The 12,500-nt window shown below is 36.3% G+C and overlaps 3 protein-coding genes across 8 annotated transcripts in view; 2 read left to right on the top strand and 1 right to left on the bottom strand.

Annotated features, from left to right (window-relative positions):
* Positions 1–3,458, top strand: part of LOC122266666 (zinc phosphodiesterase ELAC protein 1) — a 7,784-nt gene extending 4,326 nt beyond the window's left edge. For all 4 annotated transcript variants that reach the window (XM_086546326.1, XM_086546335.1, XM_086546334.1 and 1 more), the window contains exons 7-8: positions 218–398; positions 2,391–3,458. In XM_086546326.1, the coding sequence (XP_086402452.1) occupies positions 218–398; positions 2,391–2,528 (319 nt within the window). In that variant the 3' untranslated portion in view covers positions 2,529–3,458. The remainder of the gene's footprint in view (positions 1–217; positions 399–2,390) is intronic.
* Positions 3,459–5,596: 2,138 nt separating this feature from the next.
* On the bottom strand, positions 5,597–10,481 carry LOC122266669 (G2/mitotic-specific cyclin-B). The gene is made up of 8 exons (XM_043036471.2): positions 10,322–10,481; positions 9,062–9,267; positions 8,625–8,835; positions 8,091–8,249; positions 7,733–7,972; positions 7,450–7,568; positions 7,077–7,203; positions 5,597–6,832 (listed from the first exon to the last, which is right to left on the bottom strand). Exons 1-8 carry the CDS (start codon positions 10,352–10,354, stop codon positions 6,722–6,724), a joined length of 1,206 nt encoding a protein of 401 aa, XP_042892405.1. The 5' UTR covers positions 10,355–10,481; the 3' UTR covers positions 5,597–6,721.
* A 201-nt stretch (positions 10,482–10,682) lies between these two features.
* Positions 10,683–12,500, top strand: part of LOC122266667 (CCA tRNA nucleotidyltransferase 1, mitochondrial) — a 9,506-nt gene continuing 7,688 nt past the window's right edge. Inside the window, exon 1 of one of the 3 annotated variants that reach the window (XM_043036470.2) lies at positions 10,683–10,808. Coding sequence is in view for 2 of the 3 variants with exons in the window: in XM_043036469.2 (XP_042892403.2) it covers positions 10,995–11,111 (117 nt within the window). In the remaining variant the exon portion in view is untranslated. Of the gene's footprint in view, positions 10,871–10,993; positions 11,112–12,500 lie in introns of those variants that run through there. The other 2 variants (XM_043036468.2, XM_043036469.2) reach the window with 2 other exon arrangements.

The raw sequence follows: 12,500 nt of genomic DNA, 5'->3' as shown, positions 1-12,500 counted from the left end.
ACAGAATAGACAAAGTTGTTCTTGGTGTCCATAGAATTTTATGCCCAACTGCAGATTGTAAGATTCATGATGTATCTTCATATTTATTTCTTCTGACAATAATTTGAATTTCAGTATTGAATTATCTTTTATATTACATGCTGTGCTGTTTGGTTAAGCCTGACAGTGTGACCTGTGTTTTTATCATTTAGTTATTTTTTATTTTCTATTTTTCTAGGAGCTGTGACGTGGTTGTCCATGAAGCCACACATGATGACAATCTCATGGACAAGGCGGCAGAGTTTGGTCATTCCACTCCCAGTCAAGCAGTGGCCTTTGCCAAAGGAGTCAATGCCAAGGTGCTGTTGCTCAATCACTTCTCCCAGAGATACAGCCCTTCTTCAAAAGAATCTCTGAAGGTAATGCTTAACGCCTTGGTGCCCGATCACTACTGTGAATATCTGGTAGACAGACATTGGTCTTAGTTCCCCCAGATCCACTCACCTCCTCACCTCCACCCCAACCGAGAAAGTTGCATAAGAGCTCCTTACTCACCATACCCTTCATGTCTTTGAGATATAAATAAAATCTACAACCATGCCCCAGCATTGGTACATCAAATAATTCAGTTTTAAAATCACAGATTATCATTCATACCTTTTTCAACAACTGTTCACAATGAAGGCATCTTTGAGTTCTCCTTTTTCCTATTTAGTCTTTATTTCCTAATAAGTATAGAGTTTATTAGATTTTATTCTCCTTTATATGATATGCCTATATAATTTCAGCACTCTATTTATATTTAAAGCTGAAAAAAAAATAAAGGAAGAAATAATGGCATTACAAGCTTTTCTTTTTATTTTATTTTTTTTTATTTTTAAAATGTCCTAAAACTATTAACTACATTCTCTATAGGTGTTTAGACTCAGGGCCAATAAGGTTTGATCCCGTCCTTGCCAAAATCAATTTGTAGGAAAACCCACTATACACAAAATAGATTTATTAGAATGTTAGGTGACAGTTTCAAAATTCACCTGTGTACCTTGCAAACATTACATTTATTTTCAGATTTTAATGTGTCATTCAGATACAGAAAAAAAAGCTGTAGTTTATGGAAACACCCTACTCTCACCCATTGGTAGCTTATGATGCCCTAAATTCATCATGCCAGTAATAGACTATGTATTTTACTATCTTCTCGAGCTTCACCAATCATTTTATAGGTCTTTCTACCACCTATAATCGATTCAAGAGTATGTTAGTTTGTTGATAGCCTTTGCTAGAATCTGACTGCCAAATGTAGACCACTCAAAACTACATTATAATGACACATCCTGCTCAAAACATTATTAGCTTCTCGTACTATGTCAATAATTTTACCAATCTTTCTATTACACACTGATAACAAAAAAGGGAATTTGTTTGTCCGAGGCTTTCATAATCTTTTCAAGTCTCATTACATTATCAGACCTTGTTTTGAACCTTGTGACAAACCCCTTTTAAATGACCCCCCCCCCCCACACACACACCATTGAACCCCCCCTAATAGTACTTCATATCTTGGTGTGATTGGAGGTTATATGACTCAAGGGATGCACTTCAGTAAAGAAGCTATATTCAAAATATTCCTGAAAATTACATGATGTATACTTATAACAAACATTTTGAGGGAATAAGATGCATGCTTGGGTTTATTTAATCAGTTCCTCAATTGGACTTTTTTTTGTGTAATAGATTAGTTTAGTGGGAATATTCATCACACGCAAAAAGCAGGAAAGTATAAATTAGTAAGGATCTAGAATGAAAATGATAGATATGATATGATATATATATATTTTTTTCTTTTCTTTTCTTTTCTTTTTTTTCTTTCTTTTTTTTCTTTTCTTAATGAATCTTTTGATAAAAGCCACACAAGAGAAACTTATCACAAAACATCAATCCTTATTTTATCTTTGGATGCAAAGTGCTGAATGCTGATGCCCAAGGATTAGTAGTATATGAATTTCATTAGTATGCTGCATTGTCAAGAAAAAAAAGAATATATAATAGAAAATAAAGAAAAACTATAATGGATAAAAGTGGTATAAATGAGACTGAATATTTTCACAACACAAGAGATGTAATTAACGCGTTTTGGGTTACCCCGTCTTCAGAACTACATGTCTCATTTATACCACTTTTATCCATTTGTCACAATGAACTCAGTTCAAAGACTATAATATATATAGATAGATAAATAGACAAAATAACATAATAGTATTAATGAACTCATCTGTTTTTTCCACAAAATAAGGGCTTACTTCCATTACATCACACATAATAACTTCAACAGGAATCAGGCCTATTAGTAAAAAAACTTACCAGTTCAGAATTTTGAGATTAAACGGGTGGTTTCTCCCCTCTTGTTTCAGGAAGGCGAGGAGACAGTAGCCCTGCTGGAGGAGCAAGCACAGGCAGCAGCTGCAGGATCAGGCATGAGTGTGCAATGTGCCGATGACTTCTTTGTGTATGAAGTACCTGGTACTGGGAGAGCGAGTATGAGGGTTTAGGTGTGTTTCTTGTGGTTTAGGGCTTTTATTTAAATTCATTTTTGTGGGTTCTGTTCTGCATATTTTAGATAGATGGACTGCTTTCTCTAGTTCAAAAGAGCTACCAAAAGAATTATTAGAAGTGAAAGGTTTGGAGGGAGAAAATTACAGCTGAACTGCTTGCACAAAATTGCAATTGAATTACATGCACAAAATGCAATGTGGAACACAGACCTGATGAATGATACTCAGGGACACCTCAAATACAGCAAATAGAAAAAAAAATCAGTAATTGATAGAATATCATAGTGTTTTAGAATACTGGATCTATTTGTACATGGCCACACTTAAAATAAGATACCACAAAAATAAGGTATTGCCACAAGTCACCACAGGAAGTTCAGAACTTCACATGCACAAGAGCACAAGAAACAAAAAATGAGACACAATACCTTTTTTTTAATAATGGAAAAATTATCAGGTAAGACAGCTTTTATTGCATTATGCTCTGTGTACCATGTATTAGAACAATGCATACAATGTGTGCTCACAGAAGACCCAGTTTCAAAGAAGTTGGCCCACCTATAACCATTGTGATCCTAGTCCTTTTAGTGGGTCATGTGGTCAGGTGAATTGCCTAGATTGAGTGGGTTTGAATCTTTGTTGCTGAAGAGTTATACATTAGTATTATCAAAATAGATACATATGATTATCATTTTTTTCATTATCATGTAAATGTGTGTTATCCTGAGTACAACCTTGCCAGAAGTGATCATGGATTATGTAAACAGGAGTACTATATTTATTTGTTACTAGATGATTTATTGTGTACCAGTATTTTGTGGTGTCATTTGTTAAAGATTTCTTAAAGTGATTGATATAACAGTAAAGATAAATGTATTTTAAATTATCTTATTTAATAACTGGAACTGGAAATAAAATTTTAATACATTTAAGACTTTCTTTAAAAAAAACTCTCAAAACCCTTTCTTATATTTGCAATGATAATTCAAGAAAATGTAGAAATTTGTTGTTTTATCAACTAATTTAGATGTATCATATATAAATATACTCTTTGTATTATTATTATAACTATTGAGAATTATCTGTATAATTTCTGTGGCTGTCCTTAATCTTAACCCATTGCAGACAGGTGTCATGACATAGACAATGCAGAAGTTTTTCGCCTGACGATGGGCACCATGATGTACATGACAGAGGATTTTGGATCACTGTTTCTTTATTGTACTATGAGTAATGAGTTGATGATTATAATTGCGGTCATAATTACTATAATTGCCATAATATGGCAAAATGGGTTTCACCTAACATCCAAAACCTAGATGGTACCACTTTCTTCTAGTACCAGCAGGAGAGAGAACCTTGAATGGCACCCATCTACGGTCTCTAGCAAGCACTATATTGATAGAGCAATAGCACACAGAAAATTGCTGACCTCTTGCTCTAAAGTACCGGCAATGAAGGATATGCAGGCAGAACGAGAAGAGGAAGATGACTTAACCCATTAACAGTGGATGGCATGATTTGCTGCCAAGGCAGAGTCAGTCATAGGCGAGGATGGCACCGTGCCAAACAATGTAAACCCGCCATCTAACTGTATACATATTTTATTAAAACTGCGACCAATGGGTTAAACCATGCCCAGTGTCTACAATGTGCCACTGTGACAGAAAGGATGCCTTTTACTATGGCACTCACAGTCATAAGCACAGGTTTCTTTCCTCTTCCCTACCTCTTCATATTTATCTTGATTTTGGATGGTTATGTTTTTCATATTCATTCATGACAGTACATGAATATGAAAAAAATGAAGTTGCTTTTTGTCCTCCCCTAAAACAACACTTAATATAAAGAAAATAATGAGCTGATATGGACCCTATAATATAAACTGAGTTAATTGTGACAATTGGATAAAAGTGGTTTTAATGAGACTGAATATTTTCACAACACAAGAGGTAATTTACGCATTTCGGATTACCCCATCTTCAGAACTATATGTAGTTTTGAAGACGGGGTAACCTGAAACACGTAAATTACATCTCTTGTGTTTTGAAAAATATTGTCTCATTTATACCACTTTTATCCTATAATATAATTTTAGTCAACACTATCATTGATAGAGCCTGTGATATGACACATACAAGTCTCTCAATACATTAAAACAAAAAAATGACAAACACAAAAATGGCTCTAGTTTTAGTGACTGACTTAAGAGTGGGAAAATTGTCAAGGTATGTTGTGTGAACCTACCTCACCCAGAAATAAAACCCATCTTGGAGACTGGGCAAGCAAATTTATCCCCATCTGCAATGGATTAAATCCTATAATATATTGCAATGCTTTTAACACTATGTACTTAAATATAAGTGTTTATTATGAAATGTGCAGCTGTAGATCCATACATCTTACCTGTCTTTTAGCTGTTGCTTTAGGGCATCTATCCTTTAATACAACTATTCCTATTCTAGGTTGAGTATTTGCATACCATGTCTACACTAACCCTTTAAATACAATTGGTATCCTAGGTCAGGGTGTTGCCTGGCAATTGCACTAATGACAATTTTCCATTGCAAGGAAAAGTGCATGACTACACAAATCAAAACAAGACACTAGCATGTGTCAGTATCAGTATTAGAAAATAATAGAGGCCAAGATTTGGTCCTTTTATACAGCAATTTTGTTTGATTACGGATACCTTAAATAAATTAAATATAGGTTTTGTCTGGTTAAATTTTAGCTTATCTTCAAATTCATCCACCATTGGATACACATTTACTTTCACCAAGGTGTTCAATAGAAAGTAAGTCGGACATTTCAAGAAATCATTGCTAATAGGAATAATACATTTTATAAGATTGCTACTGCTGACAGCTGACCCTAGAATGACTGTTTATCCCTTGCTTATATCTGGGATATGCAAGTATGTAGATTCTAGACTATTTTAAGTATGACCAGGATCACAGGCACTATACAGGCACTCATGTTCTTCCATACATAGTTATTTGTAACATCAGGACCAATATCCATTACACCCCCCACCCACCAAGGTTTAAAAAGAAAAGATTTACTATTTTATTACGTTTACTTTCCTGAAAATATTACAGTGTATGGCAAACATGCATTTAACATCTCTTTCAATTGGAAATATACAAAAGTAAATACAATAAGCACCTAACTTCAGTCTAGTCAAATCAACATGAAAACGATACATCCTTTTATCAAAATCTAGACCTTTATGATGCTATAGTAGAACTCAAGCAAAGTTCCATTTCCTCATTTTCCTAGTCTATCCTCATCAGCCACCAAAATATATTGTGCACGTTCCGTAAAAACTTTTGGAACCACTATCACCCGAAGCAGCAGCTGATCAAGGGTACTAGAGAAAAAATATAAGGGAAAAGGGATTCCTCAGTTACTAATCCTAAATTCTTCCAACTGCATTACCATACAAAAACACCGCAGACAGTTTACGGGATATTTTAAAAGTACAAGTTAAAATTACATTCGGGAAAGCACCTACTAGTCATCTGCATAGGGGGATATGCATCCTCCAATTTCATAAAAAACAAAACCATTCAACATCTGGATTCTAAAATAAGAATAAAATGTGTACAGTATTTGGCACACAAGTGTTCTTTTGCATTATAAAGTAAAGCATGCATTTTTTTTTATTTTCTTTGGTGATGCTGAAACTATAGGGAAGGAATGCTCATGAACAATAGATCCATAAATCAGCTTAATGTACTGTCAATCCACATTTAAAGGTTGCAATGTACAACTAGAGGCATCAAAAAAAAAATAGTGGAATACAGATCTTGGATAAAACTGGTTTATTATATAGGAATACATACAGAACATAACTAAAAGATTATCACAGATCATATATACATTACAAGACATTATAGCATATATACTTTGCAAGTTCTATTCAAATAGCCATTTTTGTCCTGTCTAAGATTATATTAATACAAAGACCATGATAAATGGATAGATGCCAAAACCAGTTAATCTGGGTTGTACATGCTAACCCAGAAAACCAGTCTCGAAGAATAAAAATTAGCAAATACTGGTAGTCAGTATTCTATAAATCTGAAGATGAAAAAGGAAACAAACTGGCACCTTAAAAGTAATATATACAAAAACCAGTCCATTCATTCCACATGTACAATATTTACTTTCTAATGGACACCAACTTATGCATACGACGCACTCTTCTCTGCAAGCGTGTTGATGAGCTTCGACTTGAGCTGGGGAATCTCACTAATTTTCATCAGCTTACTGGCCTTGTACTTCTGTCTTACAGCCTGTGAATAAAAAGATAATTTCTCTAATAATTTCCTAAGTGAAAGCAAAGAAATCTTCAGTCACTTCTGAAGTTGCTTCTATCAATGAAGTTATTTACAAGATTAGTAGTTTGCTCACCATATACAAGTAGAAATTTGGCTTTTAATCCTCGCCCTATTTTTTATTGCACCTTTAAGTAACCTAATACCATGAAAAAAAAAAAAAAAAAAATTAAATGACATGCTAATCATAAGCTAGCCTTACCTGTTGCTTGGCACTACTGCTCTTTACTACAACAGCTGCCATCTTGCAAATGACTGGCATGATCTGTTCTTCCGTGTAGCGAGAATAGTAAGTCAATGTGTTGCTCCAGCTACTGCCATCCAACAATCTGGGGATGGGGATATATATATATTAAACAGGGAAAATACTCCTAATGCAGGTATTCAAAAAATTTAAAAATGCACAAGATCCTTAAAAATCTTATGTGGGCATTGTCTTCTGTATATACTCATTTCAAATAGCTATATAAAATTAAACAGCAATATTTGATAGTGCTACCTATTATGATCCAGACTAAGTATTGCAATACATATTACCAGTAACCTAGAAACAAAAACAAAAAAATCTTTCATACTTTAGAGAAAGGCAGAGAGCAGATGCAGCAATCATCGACGATTTGTAATGGCACATGCCGTACTCTGGCAAGCAAAGTTCCATTAGGTACTTTGCCAGGGTATGTTGAGAAGCATCAACCTGTTAATAAGAGGAAGTTTAGTTTTATCAGAAGCAGTCATTTTATACATGAAAAAAAAAAAAAAAACATCACATGCATTCAAAATAAACAAACAAGCCAGTCTGCGATTACCCTATATACCATCAAACACCATAGAGATATTTCAGAGAGAATCTATACTTACTGAACCAGCTTTGCTGTTTCTTCGCAGGAAGTGTAGGGGGAGGGGATAGGATACGTTGAAGCCCAGCTCTTTCAGCATGGTCACCTCCATCTTACGAATTTCTGCCTTGGAGTAGGCTTTGTCTGTGATGTATGCAAAGTCCCCAATTTCTGGGCAGTACATTTCCTCGTACTTGCTAGCAATGAACATGGCAGTCACACCAACTAACTGTAGCTTGTTACGTGGTATATTCCTCTGAGTCTAGCAAGAAAAGTATAACATTAGAATCAGGGGGATGGGGGGGAATTTTAATATATTACATATACACATATACATCAATATTCATGCACACTTCCCATCTCTCTATTCCTCTAGTTACCTGGAGAAATCTGTCAATGATAGCAACAGTCAGATACAGCGTCTCTTGTAGTAGGGTGAAGCGAAGGTGGACCTGGACAAGCCAATCGATCAAAATAGCTCTCATCTTTCCTGTAATAACTTGGCCTTCTAGGTATCTGGGCATGATCTTGTTGGCATCCTGGTAGGGGAGAGAAAAATACATAAATTACAACTATGGAAATTAAAATAAGAAGTCTGACATGTAAAATTTAAGGATTTGAGTGTGAAGTGGTTAAATGTTTCTAGACTTATACTACCAATATGACACTCTTTGTGACAACTGGCCCTGAAGTCTGCATATTTAATCTCTCCATGCAAGCTGATTGACAATGAAAACTAATGTTGCCAATACATGCTTACTGTGGAGTAAAATATTCACAAGGTTCACTAAAGATCTTTGACAATTCAGAATATTGACAATATCCACTCAAAAGCAAGAGATAAGACCATCTTATTGCAATTGCAAACCACACAAGACACTCGGGTAGACAATCCACCTACACAAGAAATTTACCTCAAGTTCTCGCAGGTACTTGTAGATATCATTCACGTATTCAGATACAAGCTGAGGATTATCACTGTCTTGAGCATCAATATCTTCAATATCTAGTCTCTGGGTAGAGAAGGCAATAGCCAGCTCTTCCACCTTGGCTTCCTCCTCCACATCCATTTGCTCCACACGTTCTGCCACTTCCTTTAGGGGCTTCACATTTTCTTTGCCGGGTCTGAAAGATAGGGAGGGATGAAAAAAAAAATTAAAGCGACACATTGCAACTAATAGCATACCAGTTATTAAAACCATTTTCAAGCAATCGCCAAGATCACATTAAGCAGCAACAACAATTAAATATGGGAAAGAAACGCGTAATAAAATTGTGTTAAAACACACGATTCATCCCCTACACCAAGCTCCTTCACTACCCCCCCCACCCCAACTAAAGAGGGGCTTACCTGGCGAGCAGCCCAGAGAGGCCGGACTTGGGCTTGTGCAGCTTGACGGGCTCATTGCGAGAGATCTCCCCCGCCTTGAGAGGAGCTTTGGGCCCTTGCACGGGAATACCATGGTTGCCAACATCCCCCAAGGCACGACGGGCGACTGGCCCCTGGATCATCTTGGCCTCTACTTTGCGTGGGTTGTTCAGGTCATGTCCCACATTCTGGAAAATGGGGAGGACGTTCAGTATAAGCGTGAAGGGATTACGTAGTTTACGCAATTAGATCATTTGAAATCTTTGTGGTTTGTGGTTACTCAAATACCTGCCAGCTATAGGAAATATTAATAGTGTGTGTCACTGGCCTACATGTGACCCCACCCTAGTCGGTCAACAAACCATTATATACATTTCGGCAGGACTAAGTCTATAAAACTCCCTTCAATTTCATCAACGTTCAAACCCGAGAGGATTATCACCAAATTTCAATCAGTGAGAAGGCAGGCGTGGAGGTACAAGTGGTGGCTTGACAACAAGGGTTGGGATTTGACTGCTGTCTGCTATTAAATCATTAGTAGTCAAAAGGAATGCAATTAAACACTGCCAATAGAAAAACGGTTCTAAAAAGGCCATTGCAGACTTTCGTAATATTTATACATACTCAACTTGAAGCTTTAAGTTAGTATATAATTCTTAAATGCAAGCAAAGCGCAAGCACAACTGCCAATCATTAATAAAATACAGACTTCCCTTGATAGACACATCCTTATTCTAAATATCACATGCATCACTTTGTATTCATAAGTGAAAGATCTCCTTTTATTTTACGCACACTACATGCATGTTTAAATTTGAATTCACGTAAGGCCATTTAAATCACAAATCTGTAGGAGTTCCATGGATATTGTAGATAATACACGTAAAAGATGTAGAAGTTACAACTCCAAACTGTAAATATTGATCAATGAAGTTGTGAAGTAAATATAGTAAACATTGAGAAAAAAAAAAAATAACCGTCAAATATAACAAGCACTTCAATATTCATCTCTCGTACCATAAACTTCCTTCCATTACATGAAAAGTCTCAAGTTAGAATGGGTATAGAGTCCCTCAAGGAAAAAAAAAATTACGAAACCGCCATAAGTCTCGGAAAGAAAGATTTAAATTCCGAGGCATTTAAACGGCCGGTCCGGACCCAAGCCTCAAGCATGGCGCCGAGACGCTACGCCTTTTTGCACTTTCATCGCCCTTTCTTGCATTCTCTCCGCTTGAAACTTACACTGCTAAGATGCGAGGTAGTTCTTAAAGACATGATGAACGGAAATCAACCGGTAATTCAAGGATGCGAGGCTTTTTTAACTCTGAAATCTCTTCAAAATAGGTCCTCTCTCAAGCGACGCCGACTCGACACTGCGATTCAAACGGCCCGGTGGTCACGTGGTCAACGGTCAAAAAGGCCGCGCTACTCGCTGATTGGTCCGCCCGGTGATATACTTGCTGCTGATTGGTTCATTCCTAAATACGCTTTTCTGATTGGCCAACGTGGGATTTAAACCGTGACGTCATTTTATTTCCCGTATAAAATCAACATTAGTGTAATTGCATCATTTTTTATCCTACAGATCTTCCTTTTTCCTATTAAAAAACACAGATACCATCCCATTTGTCTCTCAACACCAGGCATTCCACCTAAACGAAACTAGATATTTGTTTACACGAATCAGCTGATTGCCTTTCCTTGGCGATGTTGGCTCGAATTGCAACACGTGAGTTCCTCGTCCGGAAAACTTTCTTGCATTTAATCTCCCCTTCGCTAAATGCGCTCGTGGTTAGTAAATCGATCAAAGACAAGAGATGTACAATGGATTCTAAGTGATATGGAACCAATGCAGTTGGTAGTTTACATGTTCTATTGGGTAAAACAAAAAATAATTTGAGTACAATGTTGGACAATGGTTTGCGGACCCGGTAACAAAAGCAGAAAAAAATGTATGCCTTCGAGCCATAACTGTAAAAGACTGCTAATGGCACAGTGTATATCTTCTGCTGAGAACCTGCAAATAGATGCTGTATGATATTCGTTTTTTGGAGTTCAGCCATATGTAATCAATTGCAAGGAACCCTGTTTGTGTATGTTCATGTTTCTGCTATAAAATGAAATGAAACGATATGGTACATGTTTAGTAAATTATTTTAGATTGAAATGAAATACTTTGGTTAATCAGTTCTTAATTTAGATATGGAATATTACTCCTAGATAAACGAGACTAAAAAGAAAATTTAACTATATCTAGTCAGAAATGTTGAGCTGTCTTAAGAATACACTCCCACATTTATTTCGGTTTTAACAGGATTGATATTATTCAGTCCTTATAATACTTCAAACTGTTTATATAGATATCTTTTATTGAGCTTCAACCCCTTCAATAAAGCAGGGATTAGTAAAGCGGAATAAAATATTTACCGCCTTGAATTTTAATTTCTGATTGCCGTAGGAAAAACAAATTCATAATTACTACTATAAATATTTTGGACAAGAGTAGATTAAAAAATGCTATGACCTTTTTTATTCTATGATGTAGTTTTTATTGAATATTGAATTGAAAAGGGCCTTTTTGAGGTCTTTAATAGATTTATTTATAAAGAGAAATAAAGTTTTATAAATGTAGAAATTAAATATTTTAACATCCATAGGGAACAATCATTCAGTTATTTACAAAATATGAGAGGTAAATTAATGAGACAGTGGTAATAATAATCATAGAAAGTTGTGTGGAAAGTGGTGTGTGGTATCATGAGGACTGTTTCCATATTGCTGGTTTGTGTTTGTTTTTCCATGTTTTATTTTATGTATATTTTATCCCATGAAGGTTAGGTTGAGTTAGGCTGGGATGGTGAGCTTTATGATTTTGAATGAGAAAGAGAAGAGCAGGGACTGGGAGGTTAATTGGAAAGAGAGAGAGAGAGAATTTGATATTATTTTCTCTCTTCTCTTGCTACTTCCTTGCTGATAATTACTTCAACTCAGTCACACACAAACTGGTGAGGGGAAGAGTGTAGTATGGACTAGAGGCCCACAGCAGTTGCTCTCTCCATCCCCCCTTGTCTCTCTCTCTTTCTTCCTACCTCCATCCCTCCCTCCTTCCTCTCTCCCTCCCCTCTTCTTTCCTCCTCTTCCTTTCCCTCTCCTCTTCTCTTCTTCTCTCTCTCTCTCTCCTTCTCTCTCTTTCTCTCCCTCTTCTCTCTCTCCCTCTCTCTCTCTCTCTCTCTTTCTCTCTCTCTCTCTCTCTCTCTCTCTCTCTCTCTCTCCTCTCTCTCTCCTTCTCTCTTCCCCTCTCTCTCTCTCTCTCTCTCTCTCTCTCTCTCTCTCTCCTCCATCTGTCTCCTCTCTCTCTCTCTCTCTCTCTCTCTATCTACCTCTCTCTCTTTCTCTCTCTCTCTCTTTCTCTCCTCCATCT

The sequence above is a fragment of the Penaeus japonicus genome, unplaced genomic scaffold (assembly GCF_977035675.1).
Source record: "Penaeus japonicus unplaced genomic scaffold, GWHDUDI00000001_assembly GWHDUDI00000002, whole genome shotgun sequence".
NCBI classification, from domain to species: domain Eukaryota; kingdom Metazoa; phylum Arthropoda; class Malacostraca; order Decapoda; family Penaeidae; genus Penaeus; species Penaeus japonicus.
This window is presented reverse-complemented; position numbering and strand designations above follow the sequence as displayed.

Excerpts from the sequence above, each read along its gene's own strand:
- LOC122266669 (XM_043036471.2), bottom strand. The coding sequence starts at position 10,354 with ATGTCTTTAAGAACTACCTCGCATCTTAGCAGT. Across the intron at positions 9,268-10,321 it reads CTACCTCGCATCTTAGCAGT|AATGTGGGACATGACCTGAA; the intron begins GTAAGTTTCAAG and ends CCCATTTTCCAG. Across the intron at positions 6,833-7,076 it reads GCAGTAGTGCCAAGCAACAG|GCTGTAAGACAGAAGTACAA; the intron begins GTAAGGCTAGCT and ends TTTTATTCACAG.